This window comes from Myotis davidii, unplaced genomic scaffold, assembly GCF_000327345.1.
Source record: "Myotis davidii unplaced genomic scaffold, ASM32734v1 scaffold496, whole genome shotgun sequence".
NCBI lineage: Eukaryota > Metazoa > Chordata > Mammalia > Chiroptera > Vespertilionidae > Myotis > Myotis davidii.
Genome location: NW_006289398.1, coordinates 7,740,502 through 7,757,261, shown reverse-complemented (window position 1 = coordinate 7,757,261; position 16,760 = coordinate 7,740,502). Strand labels below are relative to the sequence as shown.

Genomic DNA, 16,760 nt, shown 5'->3' with positions numbered 1-16,760 from the left:
AACGTCTTAACATTCTAGGCCAGCCGTGGGCAAACTACGGCCCGCGGGCCGGATCTGGCCCGTTTGAAATGAATAAAACGAAAAAAAAAAAAGACCGTACCCTTTTATGTAATGAGGTTTACTTTGAATTTATATTAGTTCACACAGACACTCTATCCATGCTTTTGTTCTGGCCCTCCGGTCCAGTTTAAGAACCCATTGTGGCCCTCGAGTCAAAAAGTTTGCCCACCCCTGGGTTAGACCCAGAGAAGAGCACCTGTCAGTGTAATGCCTCCCGGGGAATGCCGGGAGCTTCAATGCCGCTGTCGGCATGAAAAGTGACCGATAGGCTCTTGTGGCGGCATTGTGGACAGCTGCTTGTTGCATAGTAACTCACAGGAGTTCCAAAGCCAGATTTCTGTTGTATTTTGCACCTTTTTTTGAGGTTTAGAATTTGGGTAACATTTATATTCTCTTTAGTCCCCAGGCTGATGCTCTTATCATCGGCTAGGGCTATGTTCTCTTCTCCCAAAGTGTTTAGCCTTAGTTTAGAACAGATTCTTGTGGAATCTTTCATTCATAATCCTGACATTTTTCCATTGCTTTAGACAAGTGTAACAAACTAACCTCATGAGCAGGTTTGACTTTTCCATTAGAACATTTTTCAGGGCCACTCCATTTGAAAATCACTTTGCTGCTCTTCTAAGTCTTCCTCGCATGGATTGGACCCCTTGTGAAAGTTGTTCAGTGACTCTGCCTGCTTCCTTTGCTGGTTTAGATACCTTTTCAGAGCTGCATGGTCTTGCTTTATAAGCCATAAGGTATATAGTAAAAGCGCTCAATAAAGCCCACATGTAAACAGTAAAAGGAACTGGCAGAAGAACACACATTATTTTCTTTTGTAAATACCCTTGTGAACTTGTAAAGTGATTGTGTTTGTTTTATTCCAGTTGGGTCTTTGTCTTCTGAGGATCATGATTTTGACCCCACGGCTGAGATGTTGGTCCATGACTATGATGACGAAAGAACTCTTGAAGAAGAGGAGATGATGGACGAGGGTAAAAACTTCAGCTCTGAAATTGAAGACTTAGAAAAGGTAAAGGATGGTACTTAATATTTTAATACAAACTTTCAGCAAAGACTTTGAAATTCTATTGTAAATTATTTTACAATCTGTTTTTGATCTAACTTTTATAGAATGTCACTGATTTCCTCATTATTTTGGAGGATAGCCTAATAAGTATATTTTTATTTAATTTTTCAAAATTATTTTACATCTGCTAAGTGTACACCAGCCCAGTGAAGGAGGTACCTGGTGATGGCACAGGTGGGCTCCTGGTAGTCAGGTGTAGGCCCTGGGCTTAGTTTTGAATCTTAGCCCAGCCTCCGTGCATTAGACCGCACTGTTCTGAGGGTCCAGCTTGCGTTTACCTGCAGGAGATACAGGGAGAGGTCTTCTCCAGATTACTGACAGTCTGTGGAATACTCTTAAGAAAATTAAAAGAGAAAAAGTTCTGCTCTGTTTTAAAATGTAAGTTAGTAATATCTCATTTTCTACCCCCCAGTTGTCTTTTAAAAAATTGACAGGAGTAAATGTAGTTTATAACTTTTTAGATCCAAAATCAATATAAATTCAAAGGAACTGGATTTTAAGTCACATACTTATAGCAGGACTACAGAGAGGCCAACCCTAGGAGTCACCTTGAAAAAATGTAGGATTATACTTATCTATAAATTAACCCAATTTGCAAGTTTCCAATCAGCCCAGAATAACAAAACCTTTCAGAAATACTATTAAGTACAATAATAATCTTTTGAGGGTTTTTTAATTTTATTTTTTTGTAATCCTCACCCGAGGATATTTTTCCATGGATTTGTTTTTGTTTGTTTGTTTTTGTTTTGTTTTAGGGAGAGTGGAAGAGAGAGGGAAAGACAGAGAAAAATATCAGTGTGAGAGAAACACATCAATTGGTTGCCTCCGACCAGGGTTAGGGCCCGAGGAGCTTGCAACCAAGGTACATGCCCTTGATGAGGCTCGAACCTGGGACCCTTTTGGTCCACAGGCCGGTGACGCTCTATCCACTGAGCAACCGGCCAAGGCTCTTACCAGAGTTTTGAAAGGCTTAGTTAAGAATACCTGCAAGTCTCTATCCACTGAGCCAAACCGGCCAGGGGTAATCTTTTGAGTTTCCATACCCTTTTTTCTTGTTTGGCATCTTCAGCGTGCCCCTGAGGCTGTAAGCAGCAGAAGGGCAAGACCTTGCTGTGTCCCCACGCTGGGCACAGGGCCTCTTGGTGCAGGCCCTGCTCGGGCAGTGTCTGGTGACACCACGAGTCCCTGGGACACAGCCTGCCTGTCAGTACTCCTGTCTCAGGGCGGAGCTCAGCCTTTCCTTACCCTGTGTGGGGTCTCCCTGCCCCATACCATCCTTCCTGGGCGTTGGTCTTCCTGTACCCACAGTTTGTTTGACAGATTAGTGCATGAATAGATTGTTTTAAAGTTATTTATTTGAATAACTATAAGTAGTCCTATACACTTTAGTAGTTAAATTACCCTTGAACAATGTGGAGTTAGTAGCGCTGATCCCCACACAGTAGAAAATCCAATGTAACTTTTGATTCCCCAAAAACTTAACTAATAACCTACTCTTTTTTTTAAAGATATATTTTTACTGATTTCGGAGAGGAAGGGAGAGGGATAGAAACATCAGTGATGAGAGTCATTGATTGGCTGCCTCCGGGATTGAGCCCTCAACACAGGCATGTGCCCTTGGCTGGAATCAAACCTGGGACCCTTCAGTCCACAGGCCAATGCTCTGTCCACTGAACAACACCAGCTGGGGCACTAGTAACCTACTCTTGACCAGAAGCCGTAATGATAATACAAATAGCCAGTTAGCCCATATTATGTATGTGTTACACACTGTATTCTTATAACAAAGTATGTTAGAGAAAGAAAACTATAAGGTTTGTCTGCAAGTTTCTAAAAAATTGTCACAAATCTCCAAAAAGTTTTTCCAGTATATATATTGGAAAAACCCACTTTTGGGCAGACCCATACCATTCAAGTTGTGCTTTAGACTCACATGGACACTACTCTCAGATGGGTCAGTGCGGGGACCAGGACTGGGGGCCACTGTGAGGCATGGCCAGAAAGAGTGATGAGAGTCATTGATTGGGGTCCTGGGGTTCGAACCAAGAGCAAAGCCTCAGTTTCTCATCTGTCAGATGGTGGTAATAATACAAATTTCACTGATGGTTCAGGAAAATGAAACCAAAACAGTTGGTACAGAAGATAGACAAGTAAATAGTAGGAACACGAAAGGGTCATTGTGTTTTGAACATTAATAATAAATATTGTTGGTGTTAGTAAATGTTCAGCAAAAGTTTCCCATCAGGGGTCTTATAATTAACATGCAGAATAAACCAAGTGGTAAACTGTCAGTTGCAAGGAAACAAGCAGAAAGTTACGTGAAGTGATTGATTGATTGGAAATGTTTTGAAGGCAGATCTTCGTACTGGTATGAAAGCTAGAGAAAAAAGTCTACAGATACTGGAGGAATTCCTTAAAAAGTGAAGTGGACCTGGAAATGGGAAGGAGATGCTAAGTGTCAGGCGTTTGTTAGCACGTTGACAATAGCGCTGGTGCTTGGGGCTGCTCTCTGGCAGCGGAACAAAGAGGAAAACTCCGTGGGCTGTGTCTCGATGCTCCTGGTGGTGGGCTTTAAGGACCTGTGGGGGCCAGTGGCGGGGACGGGCCCTGAGTTCCCTTTGCCCCGCCCGCCCGCCCAGGAAGGAAGCATGCCTCTGGAAGACCTACTGGCCTTCTACGGCTACGAGCCCGTGCTGCCCGCCGCGGTGGAGCCCAGTGCCCACAGCTCCCCGAGTGAACTTGCCGACGAGCTGCCAGACATGACACTGGACAAGGTAAGTACATCCCCCAGGAGGCAGTCCAGGCCCGTTGCCACCGACTCATGACCGTAACGCAGCGGAGTCCCTCATTCTGAAGTGGGAACTTCTCGCCCACTGCTCTCTTCACTCTGGTGACGGGTGTAAGTAGTTTGGCCTTGATCGCGCTACTTTGAAAGTAGTGGCTTCACAAGACTGCATGTTTCAGTGTTCGTCCGTGTTTCCCATCTTTCCTGTCGACACATCGTGCCTGAACTTAGGTTCTGTCCTAACCCTGTGGACCCTCCGAACACCTGAATGCCTTGATCAGTAAAGCCCCAGAAGCCTTCAGACCAAGCGGCGCAGGCGGGAGGGTGGGCGCGGAGTTCTGCGTGTTGGGCTCTGCGAGGGACAGCGGCTGAGCGGCCGAGGCTCGGTGACGCGTCTGCAGGCTGGTTGGGGAGGCCTGTCCGCTGAGGAGGATTCACACAGCCCCTGTCTCTGCTAACAGATCCCTGGGAAGCGTCCCTCGCCTTTCCGAGCTCAGGCAGGGAGAGGAATCCACATCTTGGAACCTCTTCCTGTGAGTGATGTTCCCCCTTTTCAGTCAAATGTGATATTCATGCCCCACAGACCTTAGTGGCCGCGCCCTCAGCCACACGGAGTGTCTGCTGTCACAGTACAAGTGACCACACTGCCTGCTGCTCCCCCTCGTGTCACTCGTCGGAGTGGACGTTGGCTGCCCCAGGCTGCTGAGGGGCTGAGGGGGCTTTCGGCTTTGTTTTGAAGTCACCCCTCAGTATCTGTTGGGGCGGGTGGGGGGGTTGGAGCTCGCCCCCACGAAGAGAAATACCCAGGGTGCTCAAGTCCCTTGTGTGGAATGCATCTCCATCACCCCAAGCTCTGCAGCCGTCTCCAGAGCACTTGTCAGACCCAACACTGGAAACTGCACAGAGTTGTGCTGGCTCGTTTGGGGGAAAATGACGCGAAAAAAGTCTGTGCGTGTTCAATACTGACAGCCTTGCAGGCAGTGCGCGTGCGCAACCCGGGACATTTTTTTTCCCAATCTTACTTTTATTTTTTATTCCCAAATGTTTTTGATCTGCAGTGGGTTGACTTATGGATGCGAAACCCTCAGATACTGAGGGCAGGCTACTATTTATTTATTTTCGCAGAAAGTGATTTTAATTGTTAACCACTTAGAAGTGAGATTATTTTTGTTTTAAAGTGACTAAAAACTAGTCTGCAGCTTCAGGTAAGGCAAATTGTTGTAAATGTATAGTTATTAATTAGGCCTAAGTCTTTAATGTTATTAAATATTTACATGACATAAATTACAGAATTTCAAATTCTCAAAACTAAGGGAGCTTCAACTCGTTCTTAATTGTACCATAATACCATAATAATGCTTATGAATAACGTTATAAAAAGACATTTTTAAAAATTGGGAGATGGGATTATCTCTAACTCCAGCACTGCATTCCGGTTCTTACAGGAGGAAATAGCAAAAGACCTGTTGTCGGGTGACGACGAGGAGACGCAGTCTTCCGCAGACGACCTGACGCCGTCTGTGACTTCCCACGAGGCTTCCGACTTCTTCCCGCGGCCTTTGCGCTGTAAGAAACCCTACTGACCACGAGTGGACGCTGCTCTAGCTGGAGTACATTTTACTGCCTTCAGTAGTTTGTCAGAATATTCTCAGTGTTTTACTTAATTGACATAAAATGCTATTATAATCTGAATAAGAATATAACTTTTTTTATTGGGATAGAGGTCAACTAATATTTTATTTAAAAAATCAAAACATTTGCCTAGTTTTGCAAGGCTGCTTGCTTTCCCAGATTCATCTGTTGCTCGGATTATCCTAGTTCAACCACGAACCTTGATAGGCATTCTTTGGACTTCAGTTAAGAAGCCCTTACTCTGTCAACAATAAAAAATTTAAATAAGAAATAAAATAGCCCTTACTCCCCTGGTTTTGAAAACTATCAGTTGCTCAAAAAGCAATTAAAAATATTTTTATTGATTTCAGAGAGGAAGGGGGGGGGGAAACATCAGTGATGAGAGAGAATCATTCGTCAGCCACCTCCCGCACATCCCCCACTGGAGATTGAGCCCACAACCTGGGCATGTGCCCCGACTGGGAATCAACCGTGACCCCCTGGTTCATAGGTCGATGCTCAGCCACTGAGCTACACCGGCCGGGCTAGCGTTTTTTATTTTTAGTGATTTATTTGCTCCTTTTCTTTCATTTCTTGTGTTATCCCTTAATATTTATCAGTAATATTTAGACGGTCTTTGAACAGGAGTAATTTCTTACGGGCAGCTTGCTTATTTCCCAAGTGCTCTGTGGGCGAGCCGTTCAGTTGACAAGCTGGGATACACGTGCACACTGTGCACAGATCTCCCTGACGGCCGAGGGTGCAGCTCCCATGGGCTCAGGCCATTCTGAGGTGGCCGCATGGTCGGCCTTGTGCCTCCCCAGGCGAGTGACTGGACACATGAAGCATGAGGGCGCTGTCCCTGCGGCAGCCGCTGCGGGGCTTGCTCTGATGTGTCAGAAATGGGAGAAGCTCAGAGGGTTAGGATAGTCTTGCTGATCTCAGTTATTCAGCAAATTTCAGTAAATTCCATGTGCCAGGCCCTCTTCCAAATGCTACAGAAATAGCCAATAAAAGCCTTTTTTGAAAGTTTAATTTTCTTTTTCTCAGCAAATACTACTTGTGATGGAGATAAAGAATCAGAGATTGAAGATGTTGAAACAGACAGTGGTAACTCACCTGAAGATTTGAGGAAGGTAAATTGAGTTACCATAACTTAGTGGGCTATTTGGATCAAAGTATTAAAGTAGCACTTTAAAACGTTTTTAAAAATATATGTTTTTATTGATTTCAGAGAGGAAGGGAGAGATAGAGATAGAAACATCAGTGGTGAGAGAGAATCATTGATTGGCTGCCTCCTGCAAACCCCCTACTGGGGATCGAGCCCACAACCCAGGCATGTGCCCTTGACCAGAATGAAAACCAGGACCCTTCAGTCTGCAGGCCAATGCTCTATCTACTGAGCGAAACCGGCCAGGGCTTAAAACATTTTAAAAATAATTTAAGAAATGTTGGCCCTGGCCAGTGTGATTCAGTTGGTTGAGCGTCGTCCTATACACCAAAAGGTTGAGGGTTCGGTTCCTGGTCAGGGCACATCCCAGGTTGCTGGTTCAGTTCTCAGTGTGGGTGTGTGCCGTCGGCAACCAGTCGATGTTGCCCTCTCATATCCATGTTTCTCTCTTCCTCTCCCTCTCTCTCAAAAAATTGTTTTTAGTTTTGTTATTACATGATGAAGATTTTTGACCTGCAGTAACCAAGTAATGAGTTGGAAATTTTTTCTAATATTTATTTTTATAATATGTTGTTTTTACTTCTGAATTTTCCTGTAGGAAATAATGATCGGTTTACAGTATCAGGCTGAGATCCCCCCTTATCTTGGAGAGTGCGATGATGATGAGCAAGGTAAGGCGGCTTTTGATTTTTGTAGCGTGTGGTAGGCCGTTACCCCTACATGTGCTTACTTCAGTGTCTGATTACAAACCAGTGTTGGTCCGACGCAGACGGACTTGAGCCGGGGCCATGGGGCTGGCTGAGGAACGCTGCATCAGCCTCAGCGAGGGCCTGGGCGGGGCAGCTGCTGGCCAATACTGCTGTGACTTGGAGACCCGGCAGGCTTGGCCACGTGACTGACCTTCCTCCCGGCGAGTGGCTTCGTCCTGTGGAGCTTCCTGAGCTCTTCCTCCTCCGGGTCAGGTTGCCCCCAAGGAGAGGGAGGCAGGACTGGCTGCCCCGGGCCATCAGCCCTGGCCGTTCTGGCCACCCTCCCCTAACCTGCCTGCGGGGTGCTGGGCAGATGTCCTGGGAGGCGGGCACGTGGGTCGACTTCCGTGCCCCAGCCTCCCCCACCGCCACATGCCACAGTCCTTGGCGCCGTGCTGTGCTCACACTGTCGTCGTAGATGCACACGTGGAGGTGGCCCCTCAGCCGGCACGCAGGAGCGGGCATGAACCCAGCGACCTCCTTTAGCCCCTGGAGCGCTGGGCCTTAGTGAAGTGAACACGGCTCTAAACCCTGTAGTGAAGGCGGCTGCTGGCGGGCCTGTCGTGGTCCCGTCCCGGAGCAGGCGGGAGGGAGAGGAAGTCCTGCCCCCGGGCGCGTGTGCGCACTGTTCCCTGGGCTAACGAGTTCCTTTCTCAGCGTCTGAAGATGGAGACCAGCTCCTTTGGCGTCCCGGGGTGGTTGCGGAGAGCAAAGTGCAGGAGTACCTTGTCGAGGCCGCGTTCAGAACTGGGAATGAGAAAGCGGTGGACAGGGTTTCGGCCGGAGCGCTCACCAGGGACAATGAGCAGGTGGGCACCTCGGCTTCTGTGGAAGCAGCAGGCAGCATCGTCTCGATGGGCTTCATCTAAGCAGTGTTTCTCTCAGGTCACCTGGGCATCCTCTGTGTTATTTTTATTTATTTATTTTGGATATCTCTCTTTCTGATAGGTTTTTTAAAAAACTGGGAATACACTGGTTAAAAAAGAAAATCTCAGACCTAGTGATGCTCTGTATTCATTTCTTTTTTGTCTTTTTTCTATACGTAACATACATATCTTACTTTAGGTGCGATTTTATGTTCTTTAATCACTTAATCTTAGTTTTGCTTGCCATTGAGAGTTCTTTAATACCTCATTCCTGATGACTGTTCCGTCCTGCAGCTGTAATATCACTTAGACATTATGGGACCTTTAGTTTATTCTTGAACTTCACTCTTCTGGCTGTGTGGGGTGGGTGGGTGTATTGCCCATTAAGGATCCTTTGAAAACTCTTGTTTTGCCCCTGATATCATTTGCCCCTCGTGCACCTTTTCCCACTGGCCCACGGGATCCTGATTAATGGGCACCCAGGGTGGGGGGACTTAGGCTTGTTCTCAAGTAACAGAGAAGTCAGTGACTGAACTTCAGAGTAGTTTTATCAGCTGTCAAAGGAACTCCCATTGGGTCTTTGTGCTAATATTCCATTAAAACTACAAAATAATTTTGGAAGAATTAATGCCTTTTTAAAGTATGTATGTAATCAATGCTATTACAAATGGGATCTCTGTTATATTTATAATTATACGTTGTCTATATAGAGGAATGTCAATTATTTTTAAATTTTTTCTTAAGCTGTTGAAACTAACGTGATGATTTCCAGTTGTTTCTCTCAGGTTTTCTAATCTCAGAGCTATTACTGCATTAGACGGTGCTCCTTTCTCACCATTACCGTGCCTCTGGTCCTGTTTTTTCTTAACTGCGTTGCCGTAGCTCTCGGGCCTGTAGTGATAGAGACGTGAGCCCTGCTTTTCTGGGAGGTCATGCACCTGAGGCAGGGGTGGGGAACCTGCTTTCGGCCAAGGGCCTTTGGAGATTTATGACATCATTCTGGGCCACACAGAATTATTAACGATCGGATGTTGAATTAACTCGCCCCTCATGCCTTGGCAGGGCCCGACCCAATGGGTTATCAGGCCTCCTAAGGCCCCAGGCCAGAGGCTTCCAGCCCTGCCCTTAGATTCACACTAGGAGTGCGACCAGCCTGGTCCGACACAGCTGTCTTCCTGATGGTGAGGTGTGACCACCTCCTGATAGCTGCCATAGTTTTTGTTATTTTTTAAAATTAGAAATGGGTACTAATTTATCATATGCTTTTTTAGCAGCTGTTGAGAGTGATAATTAATGCATTGATTATTAACCTATTGATATATTAATAGGCTTACCAATATTGAGCTATCCTTGCCTTTCTTGAAACTTACTTGGGAGGGTGGAGTATTATTTAACTTGTAATTGATTCCTGTCTGCTTCTGTTTAGTGTATTCATAATGTCCAACAGATTTAATAGTCAGAAGTTCTAATTTTAGCACGTTAAGCGCCCAGCCTGTTTTGAAAGTGACTGATAGGGTGCTTAACGTGTTAAAAAGTGACACTTCATGGTGGATGGAAATGACTGAGACCATTGTAAACCCATTTGTTGAAATGCCCACACTTCTAGTCTCTCTTATTAAACACTCAAAGGCAGGGAGTAGGGGTGACAAGAGGACTAGAGTTCTCATTTCCCAACTAGAAAAAGTAATATAGGAGAGGGGATTCCCCAGTTCAGAAGGCGAGGCAGTGACGAAAAGGTCAAGACCAATACTGGTAGATGCTTCTGTGCTGTGGTGCGAGAGCGAGCAAGGGCCTCCCGGGACACAGCGATCAGGCTGCAGGCTGAGCACACCTACCCCAGCGTCCTGAAGTGAGAGAGCCTCGGCCATTGTTGGCCAGGACTTTGAAGTACACCGGGGTTTTGGTTGCTTGTTGCTTGTGCTTGATGCTGCTAAGTATGAGTTTTCTGTTGTTCTCTTGACTTGTTTCCCTTTTTCCAGGCATTGTATGAGCTGCTCAAGTGTGACCATAACATCAAGGAGGCGGTCGAGAGGTATTGCCGCAGCGGGAAAGCATCTCAGGGTGAGAGCGCCGCGACCAGGGGGCAGGACGGCCTCTGGGTCAGAACGTGCACAGCTCCTCACAGTCTCCGCTGGCCTTCGCGGCAGATAACGTTTCCTTTCTCTGGCCTCTGTTCTTAGACTTAACAGAGATTACAGATTAGTCCCCGTCATGACATTTCACAATGCTTAGGTTTTGTTTTGCTTAATCAAAATGCATCATTTTGCCCTGACCAGTTTGACTCAGTGGACAGAGCGTCGGCCTGCGGACTGAAGGGTCCCAGGTTCGATTCCGGTCAAGGGCATGTACCTGGGTTGTGGGCACATCCCCAGTAGGGAGTGTGCAGGAGGCAGCTGATCGATGTTTCTCTCTCATCGATGTTTCTAACTTTGTATCCCTCTCCCTCCCTCTCTATAAAAAAAATCAATAAAATATATTAAATATTTTTTTAAAAAATGCATAATTTTGATTTCAGTGTTTTTGTCATGACGTGGATAGGTTGCAGGCCCCATAGCTTTCACTAAGTAGGTGAGTTGGTACTTACTGATATTATAGAAATGGCTGGAGCAATACCACAGCTGGAAACAGTGCATTGAAACTTGTAGGTCAGACAGTTTTGAGATGTTTCCTTGTAGAAGCTGCTGCTTTGAAAAACATCATTTTAAGTTTCCTCCTTCCTTCCAAGTATTTCTCCCCGGCCTGTGGACCACGCCTGGCGTGGGGCCTGGTCCCTGGGTCTCAGTGACACGGAGTGTCCTGCCCTGAGTGTCCGGTGGACGGCGCTCACGGTGCTGCTGTCCGCCGGGGAGCTGCGCGGGTCAGCCCTTTGGTTGGGAGCATGGACCGTTCCTTGTTTCCAGAGGGTAGCTCTGAGCACTGACTTTGAATAAATATGTCCTGATTTTATGGTCTAATTAAAGAACTTAGGGTTTTGATGTAAGACCAAAATAAGGCTTTCCCCCCCCAAAAAGTAAAATATTTTTTCTAATTAAAGAAAGTATATGTTCATTTTTTTAAAAAATCAGACCATTAGCATAAATTATAGAAAAATATTCAATTCTTATCCCACCATGCAGAAAAATAATCAGTGTTTATATTTTGGTATTCTAGACTTCTGATAAGATCTGTGGTATGCATACTTATTGTAATCCTAACTGAAATCTCAGACATATAGAACCTGTGTGTGTGTGTGTGTGTGTGTGTGTGAGGGCGGGGGGGAGTTTATGGCCTTTTATGGAAAACATACTGAAAGTCAGCGATTCATATGATGAAAGTGTTTTGAGTCTAATGAATTTTATTTTAACATTTCCTTAGAGGGAATGACCGCGTGGACAGAAGAAGAATGCCGGAGCTTTGAACATGCACTCATGCTCTTTGGAAAAGACTTTTATCTTATACAGAAGAACAAGGTTAGTTGGGCCCGTGCATGCAGAGTGGCTGTTGGTCCCTGTGATGATTGTTAGCAGCTGGCTGTCACCTGGGTGGAAACCGGCGTGGCCTGCTCACGCGTCCCTGCGCACGTTTCCAGTCCTGCTCTTAGCGTGGGCTTTGCTCCAGCTGCAGCCTGCTCACGGGGTGGCTGACCGGCCACCAGCGTCCTCTTGGCGCGAGTCGGCATCCTCCACTCAAGTGGGTTTACTGAAGTTTCAGGAAGTCTTACTCGTCCACCATTTTCTTGACTTTCATTTATTTCTAAACTGTTTAGAGGTTCGTGGCCTCCGAAACGTTTCTCTTTAGCAAGAAGTGCAGGTGCTGAAGAAACTGGTTCTAAAAGCAACTAAAACCCTGACGACACCCCCGCCCGCAGCACGTGGAGCCGCAGGAGCCCACTTCCTGGCGGTGCGGATGCCAACGGTGCCGCCACTTTGGGAGGCGGCTTGGCGATTTCTCACAAAACCAATGCAGTTGTCATACGACCGTCAGCTGTACTCACTGGTGTTTACCTAGAGCAGCTGAAAACACGTCCACACAAAGCTTTTACACGACTGCTTGTAGTGGCGTTATTCATAATTACCAAAACGAGGAAGCAATTGAGATGTCCTTGGAGGTGAATGGGTCACCTGTGGTACATTCATAGAAGGAATATTACTCAGTTCCAAGGAGAGACCAGCTCTCTAGCTACAAAAACTCACTGCGGCTCCTTAAATTATATTCCTCAGTCAAAGGATTCAGTCTGGAAAGGCTGCAGACGGCGATTTCAACGACTGTCTGATTCTGGGAAGGGCAGCTCTGTGGACAGAGGCAGATTGTTAGTGGTTCCAGGGTTAGTGAGGAGGAGGGATGACGTTGAGCACAGAGGATGCTGGGGCAGGAAACTGCTCGGCGTGACTCTGCGATGGTGGACCGTGTCGTCATGCCTTTGTCCGGCACCAGGAGTGAACCCAATGTAATGGATGGGCTTTGGGTGATGAACAAAGTGTTTTCTTCAGAAGTGTGTGTGTGAGAGAGTGAGTGTCCTCTGATGGTGTGGGAGAGTTTAGTCTCACTAGGGTTTGCTTTGTTTATTATCTCCACCCTAAAGGAACATAGGATTCTGAAGTATTTGGATAGGTAGGTCCAGATTTTTTTTAAGTTTTTTTGTTTGAGGATATTTTTCCATTGATTTTAGGGAGAGAGGGAAAGACAGAGAGAAACATGGATGTGAGAGAAACACATCGATTGGTTGCCTCCTGTATGGGCCGTGGTCAGAGCCTGGGCCGGGGAGGTCTATGCTCTTGACCAGGATCAAAACCGGACTCTGGTCCGCAGGCTGACGCTCTATCCACTGAGCCAGACTGGCCAGGGCAGTGTTGATACATTTTTATTGATTGAAGTCCCTAGTTTACACGTGGGCTCACTCTCTGTGCTGGACATTCATTCTGTGGGTTTGGACAGATATGTAATGGTGTGTATCCACCACTGTAGTGTCACACAGAGCAGGTCCACTGCCCTGATACCCTCCGTGCTCTGCCTGCTGTCCTCCCCACTAACCCCTGAAACCACTCACCTCTCGCTCTTCGACCGTTTTCCTTTTCCAGAAGGTCGTGGAGCTGGAATCAGACGCCATGCAATGCTGTCTTTTCAGACTGACGTGTGTGACTTAGCAACAAGTGTTCAAGGTTCCTCCGTGTCTCTTCATGACGTGAAAGATCATTTCTTTTTTTAAAAGAATATGTTTGTATTGATTTCAGAGAGGAAGGGTGAGGGAGAGATAGAAACATCAGTGATGAGAGAGAAGCATTGATTGGCTGCCTCCTGCACGACCACACTAGGGATCCAGCCCACAACCCAGGCATGTGCCCCGACTGGGAATCAAACCTCCTGATTCATAGGCCAGCACTCAACCACTGAGCCACACCGGCCGAGCAGTGCATTTCTCTTGTCATATTTCTTTTACTCCATCTGTGGATGACCCAGCTTGTTGACCTGTCACCGGTCAGAGCCGTCGTGGTCACGTGTAGGCTTTGACGGTGGTGAGTAAAGGCCTGTGACAGCTGTGTGGGGGCTCTCCTTGGACAGGAGCACTCACCTCCTTCGCTGGCTTGGGGTCACCAATGGGTGTGATGTTTGGTTTTGCAAGAAACTGTCTTCCCAGTGGCTGCAGCGTTGTGCATGCCCACCAGCAAGGGATGCGTGTTGCCCTGGTCACATCCTGGCCGGCATGTGGTGTGTGTGAGTTATGGCCGTGCTGATGGCGGGCGGTGGGCCTTGTGTTCACTCCCTCTCCCTGAGGGCCTGTCGCGAATTGCTGTTCACCTGCACATCTGTGGGGCTGGGCTGGTCTCTAGCCCGTTCTTTTTTTTAAATATGTTTTTATTGATATCAGAGGAAGGGAGGAGAGAGAGAGAGAGAAACATCAATAATGAGAGAGAATCATTCATCGGCCGCCTCCTGCATGCCCCCTACTGGGGATCGAGCCTGCACCCCGGGCCTGTGGCCTTGACTGGAATCGAACCCAGGACCCTTCAGTCCTCAGGCCGATGCTCTATCCACTGAGCCAAACCAGCTAGGGCGAGGAGTCTCTATTTTCTACCAAGACTTTAGTGATTTTTGTTGAAAGGTATACTTTATCTGTGGTTTAAAGAGCTTGTCCCTATATTATCATCTTCAACCGTATCATGCTCACTAATCAGGGTCTTGGGCACCAGGTCAGCAGTGGAGCTGTGTCTGCAGGTCTGAGCCCCTCCCTGCACTGATCATAGGCGCCTGTTCTGATGGGGAGCCAAGAGCCAGACGCGTGCGGAGGGAGCCCCACTTTTAGACAGAAAATCCCCTAAATTCCAGATGCAGTAGGTGCTGGTCCCATCTCCAAGGGGATCCCAAATCTCCTTAGGGTCATGGAACCCTTTGGTGGTATGAGGAGGCTGCAGTCCTTGCCCGAAAGGGGGGCGTGTGTGTGATGTCAGGAATTCATGGCTTCCCGGACACCCACTCATGGCTGGCCCTCGGGTCAGGGACCTGCTGCAGCCAGAGTCAGCGAGGGCAGCGCGGAGAAGTCAAGGGCCGGCGTGTGCGGCTCCATGGCGGGCGGGTGGGTGGTGGATGCACATTTACTGTAAACTGGTACGGTTTGGTTTAAATAAAAACAAGCCTCGGGCTTTGGGAGGCGGCCTCGTTACTAAGTAGTGTACGTGTGAAGGCACTTCACTAAGCACGTTTTCGGGATTTCATTGGGAGGATGGAAAGTGTCCCGTGGACTGAAGTTGCTGGTGTAGAAAAGAGGTAAAAAGAAAAGAGTGTTGGGTCTGTTTTTAAAAACCTGCCTCCGGCAGGTGAAGACCAGAACGGTGGCGGAATGTGTGGCGTTCTACTACATGTGGAAGAAGTCTGAGCGCTACGACTACTTCGCGCAGCAGACGCGGTTCGGGAAGAAGCGCTACAACCACCACCCCGGAGTGACCGACTACATGGACCGCCTGGTGGACGAGACGGAAGCTCTGGGGGGGACGGTCAGTTCTCCCGGCGTAACCGCCGCCCGCCCGGACCCCGTTCCTGACCCGCAGCTGAACATCCTCAGCTCCTTCACCGCAGGGGACTTGACAGGTAAAGCGGCCCCTGCTGCTCAGCTCTGGGCCTGGAGTCCTCTCCTGCCCGTCATCGGACCACACACTTAACCCTTTCCTTTCCTTCCTTTCCAGCCTTGACCGGCAGTGCAGCGACCCCCGGGGCTGTGAGCTGCGTGGAGGAGGGCTTCCCTCCCGTGGGCAGCATGCCCCGCGGCCCCGTGACTCCCGTGCCTGTGGTGACGGAGGAGCTGCTCGCCCTGCCCAGCAACGGGGAGAGCGACTGCTTTAACCTGTTTGAGACTGGGTTTTACCCCTCGGAGCTGAACCCCTTGACCCTGTGCAGTGAGGAGTCCGAAAGGCCAGCAAAGAGATTGAAAATGGGCCTCGCTGTTCCTGAACCCTTTATGAGTGAGGTTTCTGTGAATAACCTGGGGGTGGACTTTGAAAGCCACACACATCACATCGCCAGTGCCAAAATGGCCGTGTCCGTGGCTGACTTTGGCAGCCTGTCTACCAGCGAGGCCAATGGCTTCATCAGTGCCCACGCCCTGCACCAGCACGCCGCCCTCCACTCCGAGTGACCGGCGGCGGCCTGCAGCCCAGTGAGTGCGAGGACACGTTGGGCTGGCTTAGTCTTTCACTGGAAGCTTGAACGTTTTCACTATGACATCAGTGATGTCAGCATGTATAGAACTCTATCTTGATTTATCAAGAGTATTTTCATTTCTCAATCCATAAATGTGGAAAACCATGAGCAGCAGGGCTGGGAACGAAGATTGGACTCCAGTGCAGCTTTAAGCTCTGCTCTCTCCCTCACCTCCCAGACCTCTCCACTCCCCTCTGTTCCAGTCTCTTACGCTCCCACGTTTAAAACCTGTAGACAGGCCACCAGCTCAAAACCAGCACATGTTCAGGACCGAATGGAGTGGCTTCTCGTTTAAGTTCCTTTTGCCGTAACGGATGCAGTGGAATAAGTGTTTACAGGTGCCGACCCTGATCCCTGCTAAATGTAGCATTTTTGGTTTTCTTAATTAAGCAAAAGCAGGGGTAGGTTTCTTAAAACTGCACAGACATGCAAGGGTTTTTGAAAATGGAAACTTCTCTCATGTTATTCAGCTAGAGCACTTCCGTTTACAAACAGCACGTCCGCCTCTGGGAGCTGGCGAGGGGCTGTGCGCAGAGCGCAGACGCTCGGATGTTTCTGGATTCTCGGCCGGGGCACCTTCCGCAGAATGGCTTGTTTTACTGTCGAGAGATTTATGAACTTCATTGATTGCTACAGATCGGGCGTGTGAAGATGTATCCAGATGGGCTTTGTCCACCCTGGTCCAGGTTGTGATTGGAAAAGCCACACCGGCCACCGATGGCGGAGTCTGTCCCGGGGCAGCGGCCTGGCGGGCAGGCTCCTGTCTACATTGCGG

The 16,760-nt window shown here is 48.1% G+C and overlaps 1 protein-coding gene across 2 annotated transcripts; it reads left to right on the top strand.

Annotated features, from left to right (window-relative positions):
- The first annotated feature begins 906 nt into the window (after positions 1-906).
- On the top strand, positions 907-16,754 carry MIER3 (MIER family member 3). Of its 2 annotated transcripts, XM_015562666.1 has the most exons (11): positions 907-1,075; positions 3,772-3,906; positions 4,379-4,450; positions 5,363-5,483; positions 6,579-6,664; positions 7,298-7,370; positions 8,106-8,257; positions 10,294-10,375; positions 11,669-11,763; positions 15,106-15,376; positions 15,472-16,754. In XM_015562666.1, the coding sequence occupies exons 1-11, from the start codon at positions 977-979 to the stop codon at positions 15,918-15,920; spliced, it is 1,635 nt and encodes a 544-aa protein (XP_015418152.1). In that variant the 5' UTR covers positions 907-976; the 3' UTR covers positions 15,921-16,754. The 2 variants fall into 2 exon arrangements, with proteins under 2 accessions (XP_015418152.1, XP_006761846.1); XM_006761783.2 differs by lacking the exon at positions 4,379-4,450 and having other exon boundaries at positions 908-1,075.
- The last annotated feature ends 6 nt before the right edge of the window (positions 16,755-16,760 follow it).